We start from the raw sequence: 23,076 nt of genomic DNA, 5'->3' as shown, positions 1-23,076 counted from the left end.
CGGCAATCAATTAAAATCACTGAACTGACTTTCGAATATCGCTGTTAAAACCCCCTGAAAAAGTTAAGCCTTGTTGAATGAGGTGTAACTGAGTTTTTAATGGTGTACTGAGTCATAATTACTGTAGGATAACATTCTGGCTCTGAAACACTAATTTTATATTTGTGGAATGTCAAATTTTTCCATTATGATAAAAATTTATGGTTTTTAATATAATAATTTTTTTAAGTTTATTTACGATATTTCAATTTCTACCTTAATCACGTGTATGCCCCAATCTTTATTTTGCTTTCAGTAAAATGATTAAAAAGTGAATGATAAAACCTGCTTTTTACTTCCTTGTTTGCTGTCTGTGAGAATTCTTCAATGTGATTGGCTGCTTAGCCAGCTTGATGACATCACTGTTGCTGGACGCTGGAGATCCCCTAGGCTTGGCGTCAGATTCAAATTAACAGTGGGAGAGTTGAAATCGACGCCACAGAGATCGCTAGATCTTTGTGAGCAGCTTCTTCAAGGTCAGCAGTGAGCATCATCACTTCGCCGCTGATCGCAAAATCCGGGCCATTGTCTTAGATTTTGCTGCAGCAGGGCATCTAATGGCGTCTGCTGTCAGTTAGACTTGCCCTTGCACCTTTAGGTTTTAAAAAATTTTGCGTGGCAAGTTGCTGAAAGTGTGAGCTGATAACGTTGCAGTGAGAGAAACAGGGGATCTCGGACCTGAGTGAACAGGGCAACAAATCAGTTTGAAGGATTGAGAACTAAACAACGCAAGGACTGAGAAGGTGGGTGAGCTAGACTGGGTGAATTCAATGTCAAATCAGGTATAGAAAGAGAAATAAAGAGGGAAAGAAAGATTGGATTGAGAGAAAAGAGACAGAAAGAAAAGTTAAAAATAGTAAATTTTGGTTGATCATGGTTGATTGGCAGTAATTAACATTTATCACATCATTAAAAGGGTACTTAGACTTGAAATGACTTGTCTTAACTTTCTGTGGTGAGTTTAGTTTGAATCGATCATGCAACTACAGCAACTTCATGGCATTCAATGCATGTCAATGGTGAGGCAGACTGCGGATGCTGTTTTCGTAAAGCTAATGGTGGAGCGGTGCAGCTCGGACAGTAACTTTTATATATCTGTGTTTAACTGCGCATCTGCCCCTCACTTGAAGTTGCTGTACCATTTGCGCATAAATAACAGTGACCGCCATTAGCGTTACATTATTTTGAGAGCAAAATCTAGCCCATAATATCTTTTTGTCTGTGTACAATGCTATGGGAGATCAACAGTATAATAAAGTGTGCTACATGGTATAATACTTCTATCAAAAAATATCCTCTGAAACTAAGCACAAGAAATTAGCTGCTATACAATTAATAATAAAATTGTAAACAATTAAGGTGGTAATATATCACTTAGGCAGAGCAGAGGAATAGCTTGCATCTATACAATGGCATTTTTAATCTTTATTTTACATTTTCTGCATTACATTTTGAGAGGTATATTTCAGGATAAGACTATAATAAAGGAAATTCTACATCGAGTAATTTTCATCAGCAAATAAGCCACCAAAGTGAAATGCTACTAGTTCAGCGACTTTAATACTTTTCTTATTTAATCACCATCTTATTTTCTCTATATTTGACAATAACCATCCAACTGTTGCTTACTTTTATCCAGCACTGTAGTGGGAAACAAGGAGCCAAACCAACCAAAGAGAAACCAAGCAGCAGATTGTGACTTTGTGTGAACAACATATAATTAAATACTTTTCTAAGATGTTGCAGCAAGTTCTGGCTGTTTTATTTTAAATTTAGGGCTCAATTTTAACTCAGGTGCGGGGAATTGTCGGGTTCCCCGAATTTGGTGTTTCCCACACGAATCTAAATGGTTCTGTGAGATTGATGCAATTTTCACTCAATTGGCCAATTGATTTCCAACGTGTGGGAAGCCTTGGCAATTGAGTATTTCCAGTCAGAAAGTCGCAGAATATGACGTCATCATTGCTGCTGCTTTTAGGGCCCACAGCAAGCCTTGCTTCTTCTGCAGGCTTCCAAGCTTCACCATTGAGATGGCACAGGACCCTGCAGGAGCAATGGCCAGCGGGAGGGCAAGAGCTGCCCCCAAATTTGATGAGGCTTCACTCCAGGCATTGCTGGATGGTGCTAGGGCCCACAGGGAGGTCCTGTTCCCTTCTTCAGGGAGGAAGAGGCCTCCCAGTCAGACCAAGGCTGTGTGGCTACAGGTGGCTGGTGAAGTCAACTCCTTGGGGCTCACACGGCGCACCTGGATGCAGTGCAGAAAAAGATTCCATGACCTTCATCGCACTGGAAAAGTAAGTACTGTATGAAGTTTCCATCACCCTCAATCTGATCCCCATTGCCTTTCCTCACCAGCACTCAGCTTTAGCAATCTCTTCCTCCACATCCCACTTGACACTGACATCCATGCACCCTTACCCATTCCCTCTCTCTCTATGCTCACATTCACATAACTATTCCACCATGCAGCCCTCACACTCCCTATCACTCTGATGCTTTGAACACAACTGACAACACACAGGGAGGGCCCTTGGTCTTGCAACCTCACTCCATCTTTGTCTCCTTCTAAGTATCTATGCTATGCAATCTCTGCACTCACTCCTTCATTCTCAGTCAACCTCCACTTGTCTCCCTCATTGCAGGAAAAGAGAGCTCACAACAGGAGAGAGCGAACCAGGACAGGAGGAGGGCCGCCCTCATTAGCCCAGCTCACCCCCTGGGAGGAAGGCGTCCTGGAGATTGTCGGGGCTGACATAGATGCGGGAGTTGGGGAAGGAGAGACAGGTGCATCCCCGCAAGCTGGTGACAGAATAGTTTCCATCTCTCTCATTGGCATTGCATGAGTCGCTGATAATGATTCTGAAGCTACATCATATGGACTTATGATCATTTGCGAAATGCAATGTGCATGTAACCTTGGCATCACATCTCTAACTTTTTCCTTGACTCCCCCAGAGGACCATCAAGAGCCCCCGTCCCCACTGTGCAGGAGGAAGAGCCTGAGCAGCCAGACTCCTCAGAGGAATCTGCAACCTCTGAGGGTGCAGCGTCAGCAGAAATAAGCGCACCCAGCACCAGCGCAGACACTCACACCTCAGGGGGACCTTCGGGACATAGAGTAGTGTTGTCACCTGGTGTATCACAGCTCACAAGTGAGCATCAGCAGATTGTGGAGACAGGGACAGCAGTGGAGAGTCCTCGTCGGAGGGCGCAGGACTCTGCCAGCTCGGCTCAGCTGCATGTCGACCCTCTGCCTCTGGGTCCATCCGTAAGATCAGAGGTGATGGAACTCCATGCACAGATGCAGGAGTCTCTGCCAGGTTTCGTCTCTAGGGTCGCTGCGAGTGTGGAGCGAATGGAAGAGTCCATAGCGAACAGGAGCAGAGCCTTTGTGGAGTCATTGGTGCATGAGCGCATCAACACAGAAAGGATGGCTACCTACGTGGAAATGATTGCTGCCTCCGTGGTAAGGCTGGCTACGGTAGAGGAGAGAAGGGCTACGGCCATGGAGGAGGTTAGTCGCTAGGGTATGGAAAACATGGTGAGTGTTCAGAATAGAATGACATCTCTTGAGGAGCGATGGGCATCCATTGAACAGAGAAACCAGACCTTCATGGAAGTCCTTCTGAGTAGGGCTGCCACTGCAGATATGGGTCCCCATGGCCCCCCTGATGTGCAGCAAGGTGCTCTCAAGCCACTTGCAGGCACTGAGCGGGACCTGACCCATGAGAGGGAGGTTGGTGGCAGACCTCAAGGAAGTGGAAGCTCCTCTCCAAGCGCTCACACTTCCATGCCACTGCAGAGCCCTCGGTCAGAGCCCCGCCAGAGTCCATACCCAACTGAGATAGAAGTCTCAACTCCTGCACAGCCGCAGGGGCAGCAGGAAAGTGAGCAAGGGGCCTCTACATCTGCTGAAGCCACAGGGGAACCACTACGTAGGAGCACGTGTAAGAGGAAAATAAAGCACAAATAGTCACAAGGGTAGTCACTTGGGTGAAATATTGGCCCCGATTTTCCCGAAGGTGCGGGGAATTGTCGGGTTCCGACCCAAATCTAAATGGGTCAGCCAGCTGCACGCAATTTTCCCTCAATTGGCCAATTTATTTCCAGCGTGTGGGCACCCTTGCTAATTGTCCATTTCCAGTCAGAAAGCCCCACAGTATGATGTCATCATTCATAGATACATAGATACATAGAAGATAGGAGCAGGAGTAGGCCATTCGGCCCTTCGAGCCTGCTCCGCCATTCAATGAGATCATGGCTGATCATCTAAATTCAGTACCCGGTCCCTGCCTTCTCCCCATATCCCTTGATCCCTTTAGCCTTAAGAAATATATCCAACTCTTTCTTGAATATACTTAATGAACTGGCCTCCACCGCCCTCTGTGGCAGAGAATTCCACAGGTTCACCACTCTCTGGGTGAAGAAATTCCTCCTCATTTCAGTCCTAAATGGCTTACCCCTTATCCTTAGACTATGACCCCTGGTTCTGGACTCCCCGGCCATCAGAAACATCCTTCCTGCATCTAGTCTGTCCAGGCCTGACAGAATTTTATAGGTTTCGATGAGATCCCCTCTCAATCTTCTAAACTCCAGTGAGTATAAGCCCAATCGACACAATCTCTCCACATACGTCATTCCTGCCATCCCAGGTATCAGCCTGGTGAATCTTCGCTGCACTCCTTCCATGGCAAGAACATCCTTCCTCAGGTAAGGTGACCAAAACTGCACACAATACTCAAGGTGTGGTCTCACCAAGGCCCTGTACAACTGCAGCAAGACATCCTTGTTCTTGTACTCGAACCCTCTTGCTACGAAGGCCAACATACCATTCGTGGTGCTTTTAAAGTGTCTAGCAAGCTTCTCAACCTCTGCAGGCTTCCCAACCAGTCTTGCAGAATGGCAGAGGAGCCTGCACCAGCTGCTGCCAGCGGCAGAGGCCGAGCTGCCGTCAAATTTGATGAGACGTCACTCCAGACATTGGTGGATGAGGTAAGGGCCCACAGGGAGGTCCTCTTCCCTAGCTCAGGGAGGAAGAGGCCTCCCTAAGAGACCAGGGCTGCATGGATGAAGGTGGCTGCAGAGGTCAACCCTCAGGGAGTCACCCGACGGATCTGGATACAGTGCAGGAAGCGCTTCCATGACCTTCACTGTACAGTAAAAGTAAGTATGAAGTTTCCATCACCCTCAACCTGATCCCCATTGCCTTTCCCCAACAGCACTCAGCTTCAGCAATCTCTTCCTCCACATCCCACTTCACAGTCACATCCATGCACCCTTACCCATTCCCTATCTCTCTATGCTCACCTTCACATAACTATTCCACCATGCAGCCCTCACACTGCCTCTCACTCTGATGCTTGGAACACAACTGACAACACACAGGGAGGGCCCTTGGTCTTGCAGTCTCACACCATCTTTGTCTCCCTCTAAGTATCTATGCTATGCAATCTCTATACTCACTCCTGCACTCTCACTCAAACTCCACTTGACTCCCTCATTGCAGGAAAAAGAGAGCTCACAATAGGAGAGAGTGAGCGAGGACTGGAGGAGGACCACCCTCAATCGCCCACCTGACCCCCTGGGAGGAAGCAGTGATGGAGATTGCTGGGGCTGACGTGGCTGCGGAAGCTGGGGCAGGAGAGGCAGGAGCAAGCCCGCAAGCTGGTGACAGAATAGTTTCCCATCTCTCTCATTGACATAGCATGAGTCGCTGATATGATTCTGAAGCTACATCATTTGGACTTATGAGCATATGCCAAATCCAATGTACAAGTAGCCTTGGCATCAGATCTCTAACTCTTTCCTTTACTCCCCCACAGGACCATCCGGAGCCTCCGTCCCCACTGCCGAGGAGGAAGAGGCTTTGCAGCCAGACTCCTCAGAGGAAGCTCCAGCCTCTGAGGGCGCAGTGTCAGCAGAAGTAAGCGCACCCAGTACCAGCACAGACACTCACACCTCGGGGGGACCTTCGGGACATAGAGTACTGTTGTCACCTTGTGTTTCACAGCTCACAAGTGAGCATCAGCAGATTGTGGAGACAGGGACAGCAGTGGAGAGTCCTCGTCGGAGAGCGCAGGCCTCTGCCAGCTCAGCTCAGCTGCATGTCGACCCTATGCCTCTGGGTCCATCCGCAAGAGAGGAGGTGATGGATCTCCATGCACAGGTGCAGGAGTCTCTGGCAGGTTTTGTCTCCAGGGTCGCTGCGAGTGTGGAGCGAATGGAGGAGTCCATGGCGAGCATGAGCACAGCCTTATTGGAGTCATTGGCGCATGAAAGCATCACCACGGAAAGGATGGCTACCTCCGTGGTAAGGCTGGCTACCGCCGAGGAGAGGAGGGCTGCGGCCGAGGAGAGGAAGGCTGCGGCCCCGAGGAGAGGAAGGCTGAGGCCATGGAGGAGCTTAGTCGCCAGGGTATCGAAAACATGGTGAGTGCTCAGAATAGAATGACATCTCTTGAGCACCGAAACCAGACCTTCATGGAAGTCCCTCTGAGCAGGACTTCCAGTGCAGAGACGGGTCCCCATGGCCCTCCTGATGTGCAGCAAGGTGCTCTCCAGCCACTTGCAGGCACTGAGGGGGAGCTGACCCATGAGAGGGAGGTTATTGGCACACCTCAAGGAAGTGGGGGCTCCTCTCCACGCGCTCTCACTTCCATGCCACGTCAGAGCCCTGCCGAAGTCCACACCCAAGTGAGATAGGAGTCTCAACCCCTGCACAGCCGCAGGAGCAGCAGACTGCTGGCGAGCCCTCACAGGCTCGCCACCCCAGAGGATGCCCGCCAAAGGTGTCGAGATAGGACCAGCAGGAAAGTGAGCAAGGGGCCTCCACATCTGCTGAAGCCACAGGGGTACCACTACGTAGGAGCACGCGTAAGAGAAAAATAAAGCACCACTAATCACAGGGGTAGTCACTTGGGTGAAAAGTCTTGTATATAGTTTTAATGCCATCAGTTTGTTGTACATAAAAAATCTGGTGGCAACTGCTGGAGTTGTGGTGTCTGTCATTTGGCAAATGGGGATTTCATATTGAGGCCTTAGTATTACTTGCAGATGTCAGCAAGCTGGTCCAATAGGTAGAAATGCACAGGGATGGGCCACTGTCCATGGTCAGTTAAGAAGCAGCGAGGCTACAGTGTTTGAGGTACCAGGCTACGCAAATCTGCCCAGGATGAGTGCGTTCCTTGCATTCCGCCCAGCAATGTTCTCGCGCACTGGTGCCGCTGGTTGACGGGCCTCTGCAGGGTGCTCATTTCCCTCCTCCTCCTCCTCAGCATCATCCTCATCCAAGGCGGCTCTGTGAGGAGCCTCTTGGTCCTGCGGAATCGGCAAGCCATGACGCTGTGCCGTGTTGTGAAGCACACAGCATACCACAACGATTTTGGAGACCCTGGCTGATGAGTACTGTAGGGCTCCACTTGATCTATCGAGCCATCTGAAGCGCATCTTTAGCAATCCGATGGCTTGCTCAATAATGGATCTGGTGGAAATGTGGCTGGAGTTGTAGCGCTCCTCAGCTTCGTTGGCTGGTCTCCTCACCGGCGTCATTAGCCAACTCCGCAGGGGGTATCCCTTGTCTCCAAGTAGCCATCCCTGAACTTCGTTTGGCGGACTGAATAGCGGAGGCACAGTAGACTGGCACAGTATGAGGGAGTCATGGCAGCTGCCAGGGTACTTGGCACAAACATGCAAAATCTCCTTCTTGTGGTCACACACCAGCTGAACGTTAAGGGAGTGGAAGCCCTTGCGGTTGACAAAAACTCCTGGATTGCGATGGGGTGCCCTAAGGGCCACATGTGTGCAGTCAATGACACCCTGCACCCTTGGAAAGTCTGCCAGCTGAGCTAATCCACACGCTCGTGCCCTCACACTTGCGCGATCCCGGGTGAAATGGATGTGATTGTGTGCGAGGGCAAAGAGGCCATCGGTTTGATGCAAGTGTGTGCGGCCACCTGGGAGATGCCGCTGATGTCTGCTGCTGATCCCTGGAAGGAGCCTGAGGCATAAAAGTTGAGTGCAGTGGTGACTTTGATGGCCACTGGTAAGGAGTGTCAACCTGGTGCTCTGGGCTCCAGGTCTTGCTGTAGCATTGCGCAGATGTCAGTCACTACCTCTCGCGAAAGTCGGAGCCGCCTTTGGCACTGCTGCTCAGTCATGTTGAGGTAGCTCACCCTGTGTCTGTAGACCCTGTTTGGGGGGTATCTCCTGCGCCGACGGCCTTCCATGCGCTGGCCCCTTCTAGCCTGTGCTGCCTTAGGTGGCTGAGCCGCAGCTTGTCACTCCTGCTGGTGCTGCTGTTGCTGGATCTGCTGTTGTTGCTGGATCTGCTGCAGATCCTCTAATGCCAAGAAGGGAAGGAACAAAAGGCCTCCCATGCTTCTGGCAGATGCCTCCGTTGAGGAAGCGCTGAGTTAGGGTGCTGAGAGGGGCTTCCCAGGAGCTCACACTGGAGAAGTGTGTGAGGCTCCAACCTTCCACTGGAGAAGTGTGTGAGGCTCCAACCTTCCACAGCTGTGCCTAAGCCTTCAACAAGTTGCCCCAAGCCTTGAGCAACAAGGTCCTGCAGCCTACAAATGCTGGCTGATTAAATCTCTTCATTCCTGATTGACCTGCAGCTGAAAGCAAGCAAGCCGACATTGTTCACGCCAGGTTTCATCAGCGGTGTTCCCACCAGGCGTGGTTTACGTGGGGAAAGGCTGAAAATTCTAAGGGCCCCTGAAAATAGGATTAAACATGCCAATTATTGATCATTAGGCTCCCGCCGACCAGTCCCGCCTGCTGCGAGCGGGACTGATTCGGGTCGCGCTGAAACACGGGGGCGAAAGTCGGGTGGGGCGGGGAATCGGGCGGGGGGGGGGGGCCGCGACCCCCCATTTCTGCGATTTTCAGCCCCCGCCCGCCTGAAACCCCGCCCGACGGCTCCAGGAAAATCGGGGCCATTGTGTATTCTGTAAAAATGCCATCAGTTGCTTGTTTTGCATAAAAATTCTGATGGCAACTTCTGCAGTTGTGGCGTGTGTCATTTCGCGAATGGGGCTGGAGGTCCTCTAATGCCAAGAAGGGAAGGAGAAAAAGGCCTCCCATGCTTCTGGTAGATGCCTCAGTTGAGGAAGCGCTGAGTGAGGCTGGCGAGAGGGGTTTCGCAGGAGGTCACACTGGAGAAGTGTGTGAGGCTCCAACCTTCCACAGGTGTGGTTAAGCCTGGGAAAAGTTGCCCCAGGCCTGAAACAACAAAGTCCTGCCACCTGCAAATGATGGCTGATCAAATCTCCTGTTTAATGGTTGACCTGCAGCTGATAGTCAGCAAGCCAATAGTGCTCACGCCAGGTTTCACAGGCGTGATCCCCACCAGGCATGTTTTACGTGGGAAAAGGGTTAAACAGGCAAGGGCCTGTTAAAATGGGATTATAAAGGCCAATGAGTGCAGTTTAAGGGCCCTAAAGATTCGGGACCATCAGACACACCTGGGTTAAAATAGCTAGGTGTCGGGAACCAGGCCCGGGGGGGGGGGGGTCCCGACCCCCAGGTTTTGCGATTTTAACCCCCCACACGCCTCAAAGCCCGCCTGACGGCTGAGTTAAAATCGAGCCCTTAATGTTTAGTAATAAAAAAAATTGTTTCAATATTTTTAATCTTATATTATGTCAATTAAAATGTAATCATTTATAAAAAGGTTACCATGACCTACTTTGTGCTGTTAAATGGGGATGCTGGATTAACTTGTGCTGGAATTGGTTTATGTTATGACTTATTTGACTTTCCGTGAAGAAAATTTATGCTAATGTGAAGCTTCTTCTCTAATCTGTGGTTTGATTTCTGCTTGATCTGCTGCATAATACCATCCCTATACTTTCATATTTCAGATTCAGAGAAACTCCTGATATCATTACCAGAGAAGCTGTCACACAGGGAAAACTTATGAAATACCAGTAATTATGCTTACCTGTCCTACAATGAGTGGGACTACTACAGTCATGAACAGCTGAGAGAAAATTGAAGTAAATGGCACTGAAGAGGAAGATCCCAGCTACAAAATCAAAAACAGAAAAAGTGAAAAAACTGATATTAGTAACTAATCAAAACATAGTCTACTTTCAATATTTACATCTGTACATACAATATTCAAATAAAAAGCAGAAATAATTTTACAACCCCTACTTTTTTGATAAAGTAGAGGTTACTTGATAGAGTCATTGTGTTGTAAAATGTAAATGTACACACATATCGAATACATTGACTTAAGTTGAAAGCTGTAGCAATAAACAAGGAGCATTACAAAAACAACCTGAAAGTGTTTATAAGACTGGAGCAATTATTGCACCATCACAATTAATTCCATTATCCAAGCAGGAAGAGTTTTCCGATTATTGCCCGACACTACAGTTAACATTGGTTTTATTATACAGTTAGGTTAGATTTCAGAATGAGACATTTTAAATGGGCTGTAACCTACATTTTGTGGAGCCTGCAGCTATGTTCCCTGTAATTTATTTTGGCCCTGCACGGCCCCTTCAAAATACCCCGCTTGAGCGGTTTTTACATTGAAATGACGGCAAGCCGGCTGCACGGGTTCCCTGGGGCAGTGCACGGCCGCGCATCTTATAGGGAATACTGTTCTGCAGGTAGTAAGTTCTGTTGTGTTATCACTCATTAAGGACATCGACAGGCAGCAATAAGATATTTTCTTTATAACCAATCATGTTTAGTACTTTTGGTCCATGGCTAGAACAAACATAAGGGCCCAGATTTTGCAGTCAGTGGAGAACAAACAGCGTCAGCCGTTCATTACACTTACCCACAGACTTTCTATGGGCTTTTGCACTGGAACTTGTGGTGATTAGAAATCCATTTCAGCGTGGCGCCCTCTACAGGGGATCTAGGACCTGTGTGTCTCCTTAACCAGATTGAAGAATCCTCACAGAGGCACACAGAGTCTGAACCAGGAAGAGTAAGTTAGAATAGCTATTTCAATGCCAAATCATATACAGAAAGTGAAATAAAGAGAGGGAAAAGAAAGATGGGAATAAGAGAGACAGAGAGAGATAAAGGAGACCGAAAGAAAAACTTACTTTTTTATTTAATTGTTTTTAAATCTCCATTAATTAAAATCTGAAGGATCTGACTCTCCACTTGTAAAAGTTAATTTTCAGTGCCAGAGAGGATGTTTGGCAGTAATTAAGACTTATTATACCGTTAAAAATGTACTTACACTGGAATGGACAAGCCTTTTGGCGTGTTTAGTGGATATCTATCACGTAAGTACTGCAACTTCACGCTGTTGTTCCATGTTTCAATGCCGAATCTCTTGCTTCTGGAGGAGCAGGGCAAATTGGATAGCAACTTCCGGATTTCCACATTTAACTGCGCATATGCGGTCACCGGAAGTTGCTGTATGATTTACTCTTTAATAACAGTGAGCGCCAATAGCCTCACCGTTATTTTTACCGCAAAATCCGGGCCATTTTTTTTTATAGTTCTAATTTTCTCCTTTACGTACAATGGAGTTTTAGCCAATTTTAGTACAAGTCTCTACACACATTTTGGTTAGATGGAAAAAGATGAGAGCAGCTGACATTTACCATCACACAGAAACTACTGACTCCTTAAATAGCCTGGAATCTGTCTAAAGATATAAAGTGGTTAATAATATTGGGACTTCTCTTAAACAATTCGGTTTTAAACATCATAACGCTCCCTTGCTTTTTAGTTTTCACTCATCATACACTATTTCCTAATGATAGGGTGGGTAGGGTGAATTCCCAGGTGAATGCCACTCCGTAACTGGCCAGTAAATGTGAACTGGTATTCAGAAATACTGAGAGTCATACTAACCTATTGGTTCAAATTTAATTTATAGCCCAAACAGATCGATGTTAACACAGTTGAAGGCAATAAACGTTACCTCTACCAGCAGATTTGTGAAATTCTTATCAGGTTAGACACTCTTTAATCTTATTACCGTTGGATTTCTAGCGGCTATATTTTTGTTTATTTACTAAAATTATCAAAAAGGTAGACAGAGGTGACAAGACGGGTCGATGTGAGCAACGGTCTTTCTAAGCTGCGTGGCCGTGCTGTTCTCTGCCGGTTCGCGCAGTCCAGGACCAGCTTTTTCATTGTTAAATTTTGCGCATGCGTGAAATTGTGAATGGGCCCTTAAAGGGGCTGTGCACCCCCAAAAAATTAGGGGAACACTGGACGTGGGTAGAATGTGGATAAATGTTCTAATGGATTATTTGTCTGTTGTAACAATTCTGAGGGACTGGAGAGTGCGAAGGTGGACTTGTGGCTTCTTCTACCCCTGGGGAGCAGGTGAGCAATTTACTTCAGGTCAGACCTGACATTAGTGAGTTTTTTTTTTAAAGGATCACCACAGAAGTGACAAAAATGAACAGTGCAAAGGTGAAGGAATGGCTAAAATGAATCCCCTAAAACAATTTGTGTTCCAAAAGCCAGAAGTTGCTGGCATTGGTTCAGTTGCCACGTTTTATTGGATCTGAGTTACATCATTCTACTGTGACACTATCATATGCTTCTTTAGCATTTGGTATTTAATATTGGTATATTATAGCTAAATTCACAATAAAAAAAATCATATAATTATGTAAATAGTTTTTCCATGAAATGGGACTTTAAACCTTAATAAATCCATACCTATGGATTGCACATCAGTTGTGAAATACACAAAACTGTGACATTATAAAAGGTGTCTATAGGATTCATATGAAATTAGTTTCAGATCATCAGTTAATTTCAACATTATAATCTTTGATTTTTTTAAATATTTGCATAGTGTGAGCTCAATTATAAACTCGAGAGTTTTGGCTCCATTTTGTACTTCCCAAAAATACAAATGGAATATATATTCTTTGCATATTCTGGAAGTTAGAGACTTATTAGTGTATAATAGATCAATTTTCTTCCATAATAGTTTTTTCAGCATCAGTGTTTTTAGATGACATTTAGCAATGTTTTCATTCTATATAGAATTTTAATATTGCCATTCACCATCAGGAGAGAAGGGTCAGAGCCCTTAAATTAATGAAAATGAATAGCAACTAATTCATGAAAATGTTGCTATTAAATAGTTATATGATCAGCAATGGTACAGAAGCAAAGCAAAGAATACACAAAATAAGTGTATGGATAAAATGTATGTTGCTATTGAATAGTATAAACAGCTTGTAACAAAAACATTTGGTAAAGAAATATTTTACCTTAACTATTAGAATCTAAAAAAAAGTTTGAACTGGCTGATTAAATTAGAGTTTGGGTCTGGTGTGTGGAAAGATTATGTTGTAATATTTCTTATTCAGTAAGGTCAATTGAAACACTGCATAATTTGACACCATCATCAGGTAGAAATTGGACTATGTTGGACCCATTTTATGGGCATAAAACAGGAGCAAGTGCTAATTTGGGGACCAACAATATTGGGTCGGGCAAATTTTCAGGCGTCCCTGGTGGCTGCCTACAATAGACATTAGGCCACTTATATATGTAAAAATAAGTGGTCTAATGCCTACTTTAGGCCCCCTTGCTGAAATTTGATAGAAATGGTAATTTAATTATTTTTTTTTAAACAATATCATTGTTGTTGTGCCAGGAGAAGCAGGAGTGCTTCCCGACTCCACAGTATCCGAATCACTTGTGCGCCCACTCTCAGTTGCCATTTCACACTCCCTCCCGGGACTTACCTTTGGGCCACTGCTAGCAAGGCAAGCAGTCCAACATTCATTTTTATGAACATGGGTGAGTATCCTGTGGACGTGCAACAGGCTTCGGCAGCAAGCCAATATAATATTAATGAGGCTCGAGACCCAATTTCAGGCCAGCTTCGAGCCTCCCAGTTGCCTTAAGGAGTTTCAAACCCCATCTATTGGGTGAATTAACTATTTAATGAATAATGGCAAACCCCCAAGTTTTTGATGTGCATGTTAATAATATAAATACAGCAAAAGTAAATCAAAAATAATTTTACATCTGTAGTTTTGATTTCTTTTGCCAAAACGGTATTAAATGCCATTAGTGTGAACTCATATTACAGGTTGTCATATAAACACAACAATGTACCCACCCACAATAGTTTTTATGGTTTCCCAAGCAACTATATCCAGATTTGTCTCCAGTTTAAAATCCATTGCAAAGAAATAGGAAAGATAAATAAATCATTTAACAAGCACTGACAAACAATATATGTTACGTTTTCTATTTATGTACACATATACTAAGTTTAACAGTTCTTGCTACTCTATATTCCTGTTACTTTGATTTTTTTTATTAAAAGAAAAATCCTTGAAATGATAATAGCATTCTGCACCAGTATGATGTACTTTTCCTACAAAGATAAATTTTCATGTTCTACATTTTGTGTTAAAACAATTATGGTTTGAGGTTTCTACATTTTAAGCTGGTTGAGCCTCCTATGAACCAAAAATTGGATCCTGTACACATGTCACTAGTGGGATAGTGTGCCAAAGGACGAACAATTGCTGACGACTATGTGGAATTCATACCACATTTTTCTGTCTACCTCACAAGGCATGAACTACCATACTGTTAGACATGTAAATTCATGTTAAAACCAGTAGTCACATTTATTTAAAAGTAATGATGGCTTGATTTTATTGGGGAGGCAGATTGGGAGGGCTCCGAAGCGGTTGGGAAACCCGGGAGAACGGGTTTCCCGCAGGTTCTGCCGAATTTAATGACAGGGCCTGATTTGCATGGAAAACCTGTTTCCCACCCACAGCCAGCCAGATTGAGAGGCTGGCTGGCTGCGGGCGGGTAGGCCTGCGGCACTAGGCCGTAGAAAGGAGGGATCGCGTGGGGGCCGGCCAGAGGAGCAGGGGAGGGGATCACCAATGATCTGAGGGTCAAAGGAGCAGGGGGGGGCTGGTCAGCGACAAGCAGCACAGTAGGGGGGGCTAGGTGCAGCAGTTCAGGGGGCCAGGAGCAACTCTGGGGGGGCGGGGGCAGTAGCAGCATATAGGGGTGGGGGGAGGCCTCACGGCGAAAAGGCACTTACCTCCTGGGTCCAGCAGTCCTTACCTTACTTTAGTTGGCGAGTTTCACGAGGCCTGCAAAACCCAACCAGCTAAAATTTAATTTGAAATGTTGGTTAAAACTGAGGCACGGCAGCCTCATAACATGTAAATGGACGACCCACCTCCAGGGAGTGGATTGGCTGCCCATCCCCTCATCCCGTCTCTGTTAAAGCCAGAAGTGGGCAGGTTGGAGGCAGGTTCTGGTCAGGATTCAGACTTTTAACACTTTAAATTTCCACCCGAACCAAATCCACCCATTTTTTTGGGCTAAAATTCATGCAATGACACAGAAAAAGATACAAAAAGATACAGATACAACCAATATTTAGAAAACAATAAAGATACACATTAATGTATGCTCTTTAGTATATATTTCTTACACCTTCAAATAATCTTTTGAATGAAATGAACTTTTGTAAACATCCTGATGTGATGGTTTTACGTGCATTATAAAATTATCTACTTCTTCCAGTCTATGGACTGACACACAATGGCCCAGAAATTTGGGTCTCCACGGGTGAGTACGCACGGGGTACTCACCCGTAAGCCCAATGGAAGTGCCGGTTTCCTGCATGCACTGCGCATGCGTGGGAAACCGGCACTTCCGCTCCCCTGAACGAAGGGGTTCAGAGGTCGAACGCGTGCGTGGGAGAGGCTGCGCGTGCGCATCGAACTTCGGTTCTTTTGCAGGTTTTCCCGGGAAGGTAAGTCTCCAGAAGTTACACATTTAAAAAGCAGGCGTAAGGCCTGCTTTTTACAAGGTAAGTGGTGAATTAATTAAAATTAAAACATTTTTTCCACAGGTTTATTATTTTTAAATACTTTAAAGCAAGGTAAGCTTATTTTTAGCCCCGTTAGAAAATAAAATTATTTTTTCAAAAATTTAAATTATTGTTTACAATAGTTATTTCATGTAATTTATAGTTTATTTAAAAAATGTGGGCTCAGAAATTCGGGTCGGGGGCTTCCCGCGGGTGCAAGCCCCCGATCTGCACTTACCTAGCACGTCGGCCGTTGAGCTGTGGGCCCCTGTGGAATTCTGATCCGGGGCCTGGTCCAGCTGCTGGCGCGCAGTGCTTGCATATCCCAGGGGCGCAGTTAGTTCGAAGCACCCCTGGGATCACGTGGGCCATGTGGAGCCAATCGGAGCAGGGAATGCTCCATTCATAAGTCTGACAGGAAGTGCTGTCGAACTTAGAAATACTACGGGCCCTTCTTACAAAACATCACTAAATCTTCAAATATATTTTTAAAAAACATCACATTTTTAAAATAAAACTATAAATTAAATGAAATAACTATTTTAAACAATAATTTAAATTTTTGAAAAAATAATTTTATTTTCTAACGGGGCTAAAAATAAACTTACCTTGCTTTAAAGTATTTAAAAATAATAAACTTGTGGAAAAAATGTTTTAATTTTAATTAATTCACCACTTACCTTGTAAAAAGCAGGCCTTACGCCTGCTTTTTACATTTCTAAATTCTGCAGGCTTACCTTCCCAGGAAAAAGTGTAAAAAAAAACGAAGTTCAATGCGCACGCGCAGCCTCTCCCGCGCACGCGTTCGACCTCTGAACCCCTGCTTTCAGGGGAACAGAAGTGCCGGTTTCCCGCGCATGCGCAGTGCATGCAGGAAACCAGCACTTCCATTGGGCCTATGGGTGAGTACCCCGTGCATACTCACCCATAGAGACCCGAATTTCTGGGCCGTGATGTTTAAAAAAAAATTATTTGAAGATTTAGTGATGTTTTGGGGCAGTAGTATTTATAAGTTTTGACAGCTCTTCCTGTCAATCTTATGAATGGAGCATTCCCTGCTCCGATTGGCTCCCCATGGCCCATGTGATCCCAGGGGACGCATCGAACTAACTGCGCCCCTGGGATACGCAAGCACTGCGCGCCGGCAGCTGGAGCAGGCCTCGGATCGGAATTCCACGGGGGCCCACAGCTCAACGGCCGGCGCGCAAGGTAAGTGCAGGTCGGGGGTGTGCACTCGCGGGAAGCCCCCGACCCGAATTTCTGGGCCAATATAATTTTAAAGGAAGGTTGCTCAACCACCAAGCAAACTTTGACTTAATTAATTTCTGAGTTTCACAAACAAAAAAAAGCTAGCAGCCTCTCATTAAAACTGCCACGATTGCCTAGTGATTAAAAAGTAATTCATTGGCTGTAAAGTGCTTTGGGACATCCTGAGGACGTCAAAGACATTATGGCCCAAAATCTGCGTTCGGAGGCTCCAACCTGCAAAAAAATCTACGCTCCTGGGCCTCTCCGGGTATGGAGACTCGCGCTCCTGGGCCTCTCCGGGTATGGAGACTCGCGCTCCTGGGCCTCTCCGGGTACGGAGACTCGCGCTCCTGGGCCTCTCCGGGTACGGAGACTCGCGCTCCTGGGCCTCTCCGGGTACGGAGACTCGCGCTCCTGGGCCTCTCCGGGTACGGAGACTCGCGCTCCTGGGCCTCTCCGGGTACGGAGACTCGCGCTCCTGGGCCTCTCCGGGTACCCGTGGGCAGAGGCCCATGTATCCTAGAGGTGCGTGCGGTTCGCAGGCGCCCCTGGGATCACGTGGGCCGGCCCAACCAATGAAAGAAGGGGAATCCCCATTCATACTTACTCCGTACGTACGGAACTCCCATAAGTATGAATGGGGATCACTTAAAAAAATACACAAACACATGAAATAAGTTTTTAAAAAATGACATATTTAAAATTAATTAAAATGCCACTTAATTAAATATTTTAAACAAAAATTAAATTTTTTGAAAAAAACTGTATACTGTTTATTTTAACGGGGCTAAAAATAAACTTACCTTATTGGACAGGGTTTTTAATGTATAAATCAGTGATAAAATTTTATTTTTCTATTTTTTAAAACTCTTACGCTGGTAAAAGCAAGCCTTACACCTGCTTTTAACCAGGCGTAAGAATTTCACAGGCGGTGCTGGGCAAATAGTGCAACGCTCCACCCGCAGAGGCCCATCTCCCGGGCAGGCGGATGATCTGCCAAGAAGATTCTTGACAGATTGCAAGTTCCGGGTCTTAGCGCATACGCTTCACATGCCTAAACCCAGAACGTGTGTGGCCCCTACGGGCGTGTGCACACCTCGTACGCACCCGTAGGGGTCGCAAATTACGGCCCAAAGTATATAAATGCAAGCTCTTTTTTTCTATATACAAGATTGTTGATGAGTTATCCCAGCTCTATCTCCCAATCAGGTGGCATTGTGGCACTGCTCTCCACAGCACCACCCAATTGAGGGATAGGAAAATCACACCTCTCACTCAATGTTGCCTCTGGCCTTCCCCCCCACCCCTCCATGCTACCTCTGATTTCTTCTGCCCCCCCAACCCCCGAGCACCAATACTTTTCTTCCCTTCCTCGACAGAAAATATCATATTAATGCAATTTGTGTTTTAAACTAATCAAAATAGAAGCATTAGCCGATGGCTAGCAACAACACTTTGAAAATGCTGCTGGCAAGTGGCTTGGGGAACACCAGTAGGCGAAGGGTATTTGACGGTCCTAAAAAGGACAGAGCACGGTCACAGCACATTTTCATAGCCTCCTGCCTCTCAATCCTCCCAGTCCCTTGCCCCCCTCAACCCGCAGACCCCCACATCCTTAATGCTACCAGCCACACTTTCCTCAATGCGACCAGGCACTGGGGCCCCATAATACTCATACACCCCATGGCTTCTCATAATTCTTAGACCCTTGCCCAGGACTTTCACACTCCATGATCAACCTTCAGATTTTGTGAACCATCTTCAACTGGGCTGACATTCCATGATCACCTCAATACTCCCAGAATGCCGCTCCTCAGTTTTCCCAGACCTATGAGCCCCTCTTCAATTCTCATAGCACATAATCTCCTGTTATATTTTTGGATCTTTTCTGCCCTTCTTACTCTATAGACTCTTCAAATTTTGTATTTTAGATTACTCTCATGAGCCTTTGCTCCTTGAGATCTCGAAAGTAAGTTTGCTGACCATGATACAGGTAAGCTTTTGATATTGAACTCAAGATAGTGAACAGAAAATCCTTCTGTAAATTGTTTTAATTACAGGATTTCTCTTGTGCCACACAGGAACTTTCTCATATCTTCAAAAAGCAGTAGGGCATCACAGCAAACCTAGTTTCAGAATAACTATTGAGCAAATTTATTGAACAGTAACAAGTGAATAGTTGTTCTTGCACAATATCTTTTAATTATTCAATAACTTGAATTAAGCAAAACAAAACAGAATAGTTGGAGTTTAGTGCTGAAAAAGATTTTTAAATTAAGCAACTTTGAATTAAGAGTAGAGTACATGGCGGAAATTTTAACTTATCACCAGGTGAAAAACAGATGATAGCGAATCAGCCGACATTTCACACCTTGCCTAATCTTCTTTTCCATTCTTTTCCAAAAACTCCCAGTGCCTAGTACTGTGGTTCTGAACATTTTAGATCCTCTTGTATAAGCTCGGCCAACCGAGTTATGTCATCATTCAATTTAAGTATATACTCTACTACATTTGTATCCTGATCAATTGCCTTCTTAAATATAAATAACAGAAAATGATGGAAACACTCAGGTCAGGCAGCATCTGCAGTATTTGGCTATTGCCTTCTTAAACATGCCCCTCTGAATAGCATTAAATGTCTGCACACAGTGAGAAACCTATGGATTTTTGGAGCACCTACCTTCCACGTCCTCAGGATGTTCCAAAGCACTTTGCAACCAAAAAAATACTTCTAAGTTAGTCACTATTGTAATATAATCAGAATAGTAAATATGGCAATGTTTTACCCCAGGTCTTAGAATTCTACTTTAAGGACAGGGATATAAATTGCCATGAGCACAATGTATTAGTCAGTATGTTATAAACCTCCCTAATTATGGGTTAGTCCAACCACAGTATGGGATGGATTGAAGTTGTTTTATTTGGCACAGTTGTGAGTAACTGAAGCATACAACTAGCCTCTGATGGGACAGAATCTCTCTGTAAATCCAACTTGAGTGAACATTTCTAGCAATGTGTCAGCCATGACACCCAACAACAACAACTTGTATTTATATAGCACCTTCAACGTAGTAAAACATCCCAAGGCGCTGCACGGGAGTATTTTAAGACAAAAAATTTGACACTGAGCCACATAAGGATAAATTAGGGCAGGTGGCCAAAAGCTTGGTCAAAGAGGTAGGTTTATAAGGAGTGTCTTACAGGAGGAAAGAGAGGTAGCGAGGCAGAGAGGTTTAGGCAGGGAATTCCAGAGCTTAGGGCCTAGGCAACAGAAGGCACGGCTACCAAAAGTTGAGCGATTATAATCAGGGATGCTCAAGAGGGCAGAATTAGAGGAGCGCAGATATCTCGGGGGGGGGGTGTTGTGGGGCTGAAGGAGATTACAGAGATAGGGAGGGGCGAGGCCATGGAGGGATTTGAAAACAAGGATGAGAATTTTGAAATCGAGGCGCTGCTTAACCGGGAGCCAATGTAGCGAGCACAGGGGAGATGGGCGAACGGGACTTGGTGCGAGTTAGGACATGGGCAGCCGAGTTTTGGATGACCTCAAGTTTACATGGGGTGGACTGTGGGAGGCCAGCCAGGAGTGCGTTGGAATAGTCAAGTCTAGAGGTAACAAAGGCATGGATGAGGGTTTCAGCAGTGGATGAGGTGAGGCAAGGGCGGAGACGGACGATGTTACGGAGGTGGAAGTAGGCGGTCTTTGTTATGCTGCGGATATGTGCCTGGAAGCTCATTTCAGGGTCAAATATGACACCAAGGTTGCGAACAGTGTATTTCAGCCTCAGACAGATGTTAGGGAGGGATGGAGTCAGTGGCTAGGGAACGGAGTTTGTGGCGGGGACCGAAAGCAATGGCTTCGGTCTTCCCAATATTTAATTGGAGAAAAGTTTTGCTCATCCAGAACTGTACGTCGGACAAGCAGTCTGACAATTTAGACACCGTGGAGGGGTCGAGAGAAGAGGTAGTGAGGTAGAGCTGGGTGTCATCAGCGTACATGTGGAATCTGACGCTGTGTTTTCAGATGATGTCGCCAAGGGGCAACATGTAGATGAGAAATAGGAGGGGGTCAAGGATAGATCCTTGGGGGACACCAGAGGTAACGATGCGGGAGCGGGAAGAGAAGCCGTTGCAGGTGATTCTCTGGTTACGATTAGATAGATAAGAATGGAACCAGGCGAGTGCAGTTCCACCCAGCTGGATGACGGTGGAGAGGCGTTGGAGAAGGATGGAGTGGTCAACCATGTCAAAGGCTGCAGACAAGTCAAGAAGGACGAGGAGGGAGAGTTTACATTTGTCACAGTCATAAAGGATGTCACTTTCACTTTGATGAGAGCCGTTTCGGTACTGTGGCAAGGGCGGAAACCTGATTGGAGAGATTCAAACATGGAATTGCGGGAAAGATGGGCACGGATTTGGAAGGCGGCAACACGTTCAAGGATTTTGGAGAGGAAGGGGAGTTGGAGATGGGGGGGTAATTTGCAAGGACGGAGGGATCAAGAATTGGGTTTTTGAGGAGAGGGGTAATGATGGCAGATTTGAGGGAGAGGGGGACAGTACCTGACGAGAGAGAACCATTAACAATATCAGCTAACATGGGAGCCAGAAAAGGAAGTTGGGTGGTCAGCAGTTTGGTGGGAATATGGTCGAGGGAGCAGGAGATGGGTCGCATGGACAAGATGAGTGCAGAGGGGTCATGAGGGGAGATCGGAGAGAAACTGGAGAAAGATGTGACCCATGTCCATTTACACAACAGCTCCAGCATCTGAATATCTAGCGGCTAAAACGCCTCGGCTATTTCGGCAGTCTCTTTCGTAATTTCTGTCAGACCCCACCAACCCCTTTTCCCAGTACTCCCAGACCTTAGGATCTCTGTCCCAAGAATAAACAACCTGCACAAAATCCCCACAACTCCCTAGTGCTGCTGCATGCAGTGCCGGCAACCTACCTACCTTGAACATCATCCCTATCCCTTTACTCTGTAACCTGGGCTAAGGGATAAAATTAACCATGTAGTTAATGAACATATAATAATGATAAAGACCACTGATTTACAGTTTCCATGCAAATATGGACATCATTATAAAATTTGGTCCCAAAACTATCAACAAACCACAACATACTGTGCAATAAAATATAATTTACTTTTCAATCACCACAAATCAGTAGGCTTGATAATACACTGTATGTTAAATATATTTTGCATGGAATAAAACAACATATGCTCTTGTTCACCATGAGCAATGCCACAGAAAGTCTGTAGTATTATTTAAATTTACCCATTTTAAGATAAATATTAAGTTAACTGGGTAGTACAAGCCCAAGGGCAATTGATGAATTTAAATTATTCAAGGATATACCCTGTGGCGGCTTTCAGCTTACAACCTCCTCTGCATGTTTTGTCCAATTATTTTATATTTTAGGAATCTAAAACAATACATCGATGTAGGGACTACAGCTCATTTCTGCATGATAATACAGTAATTGCCTATAATTATAACCTTTCAAATAAAATTTCTAGGAAAATAGGAACCAGAGTAGGCCATTTAGCTCCTCAAGCCTGTTCCGCTACTCAATGAGATTGTGGCAAAAATGGACAAGACGGGAAAGTTGTGCAAAGAAATAAATTTATGTGCGTCATAAATATAACTGAAACTTACAAATAACATTTTTTCATACATCCATGTGCATATAGGATTGTGTCTTTTTATGTTTACATGTGCTTCTACAAGGTGCAACCCCTGTGGCTTCAGTAGAGGTAGAGGCAGAGGCAGGCTGCTCACTTCCCTGCTGCAACTGATTAAGACACTTTTGGAAGACGTATTCTGGGTTTTGGAGCCTGTGAGGGCCCTGCCAAAGACTGGTCCTCCTGCAACTGTGCAGTTGCAGACTCGACCATCAGGATCCGAGGCAGCATGTGGGGCTCTGACTGAGGGGGAGGCAACAGGGGAGATGTTGGAGCGCTTTGAGAAGCGCCCCCA

At 45.6% G+C, this 23,076-nt stretch overlaps 1 protein-coding gene across 3 annotated transcripts in view; it reads right to left on the bottom strand.

Annotated features, from left to right (window-relative positions):
* The window catches only part of slc10a7 (solute carrier family 10 member 7), a 428,780-nt gene that overhangs the window by 97,844 nt on the left and 307,860 nt on the right, over positions 1 to 23,076 (bottom strand). For all 3 annotated transcript variants that reach the window (XM_086011344.1, XM_086011337.1, XM_086011355.1), the window contains exon 7: positions 9,983 to 10,066. In XM_086011344.1, coding sequence (XP_085867470.1) covers positions 9,983 to 10,066 — 84 coding nt within the window. The remainder of the gene's footprint in view (positions 1 to 9,982; positions 10,067 to 23,076) is intronic.

The sequence above is a fragment of the Somniosus microcephalus genome, chromosome 2 (genome assembly GCF_052327205.1).
Source record: "Somniosus microcephalus isolate GS21.2 chromosome 2, FLI_Smic_1.0, whole genome shotgun sequence".
Lineage (NCBI taxonomy): Eukaryota > Metazoa > Chordata > Chondrichthyes > Squaliformes > Somniosidae > Somniosus > Somniosus microcephalus.
The sequence above is the reverse complement of the archived record's forward strand: the minus strand, read 5'-3'. Positions and strand labels throughout refer to the sequence as shown.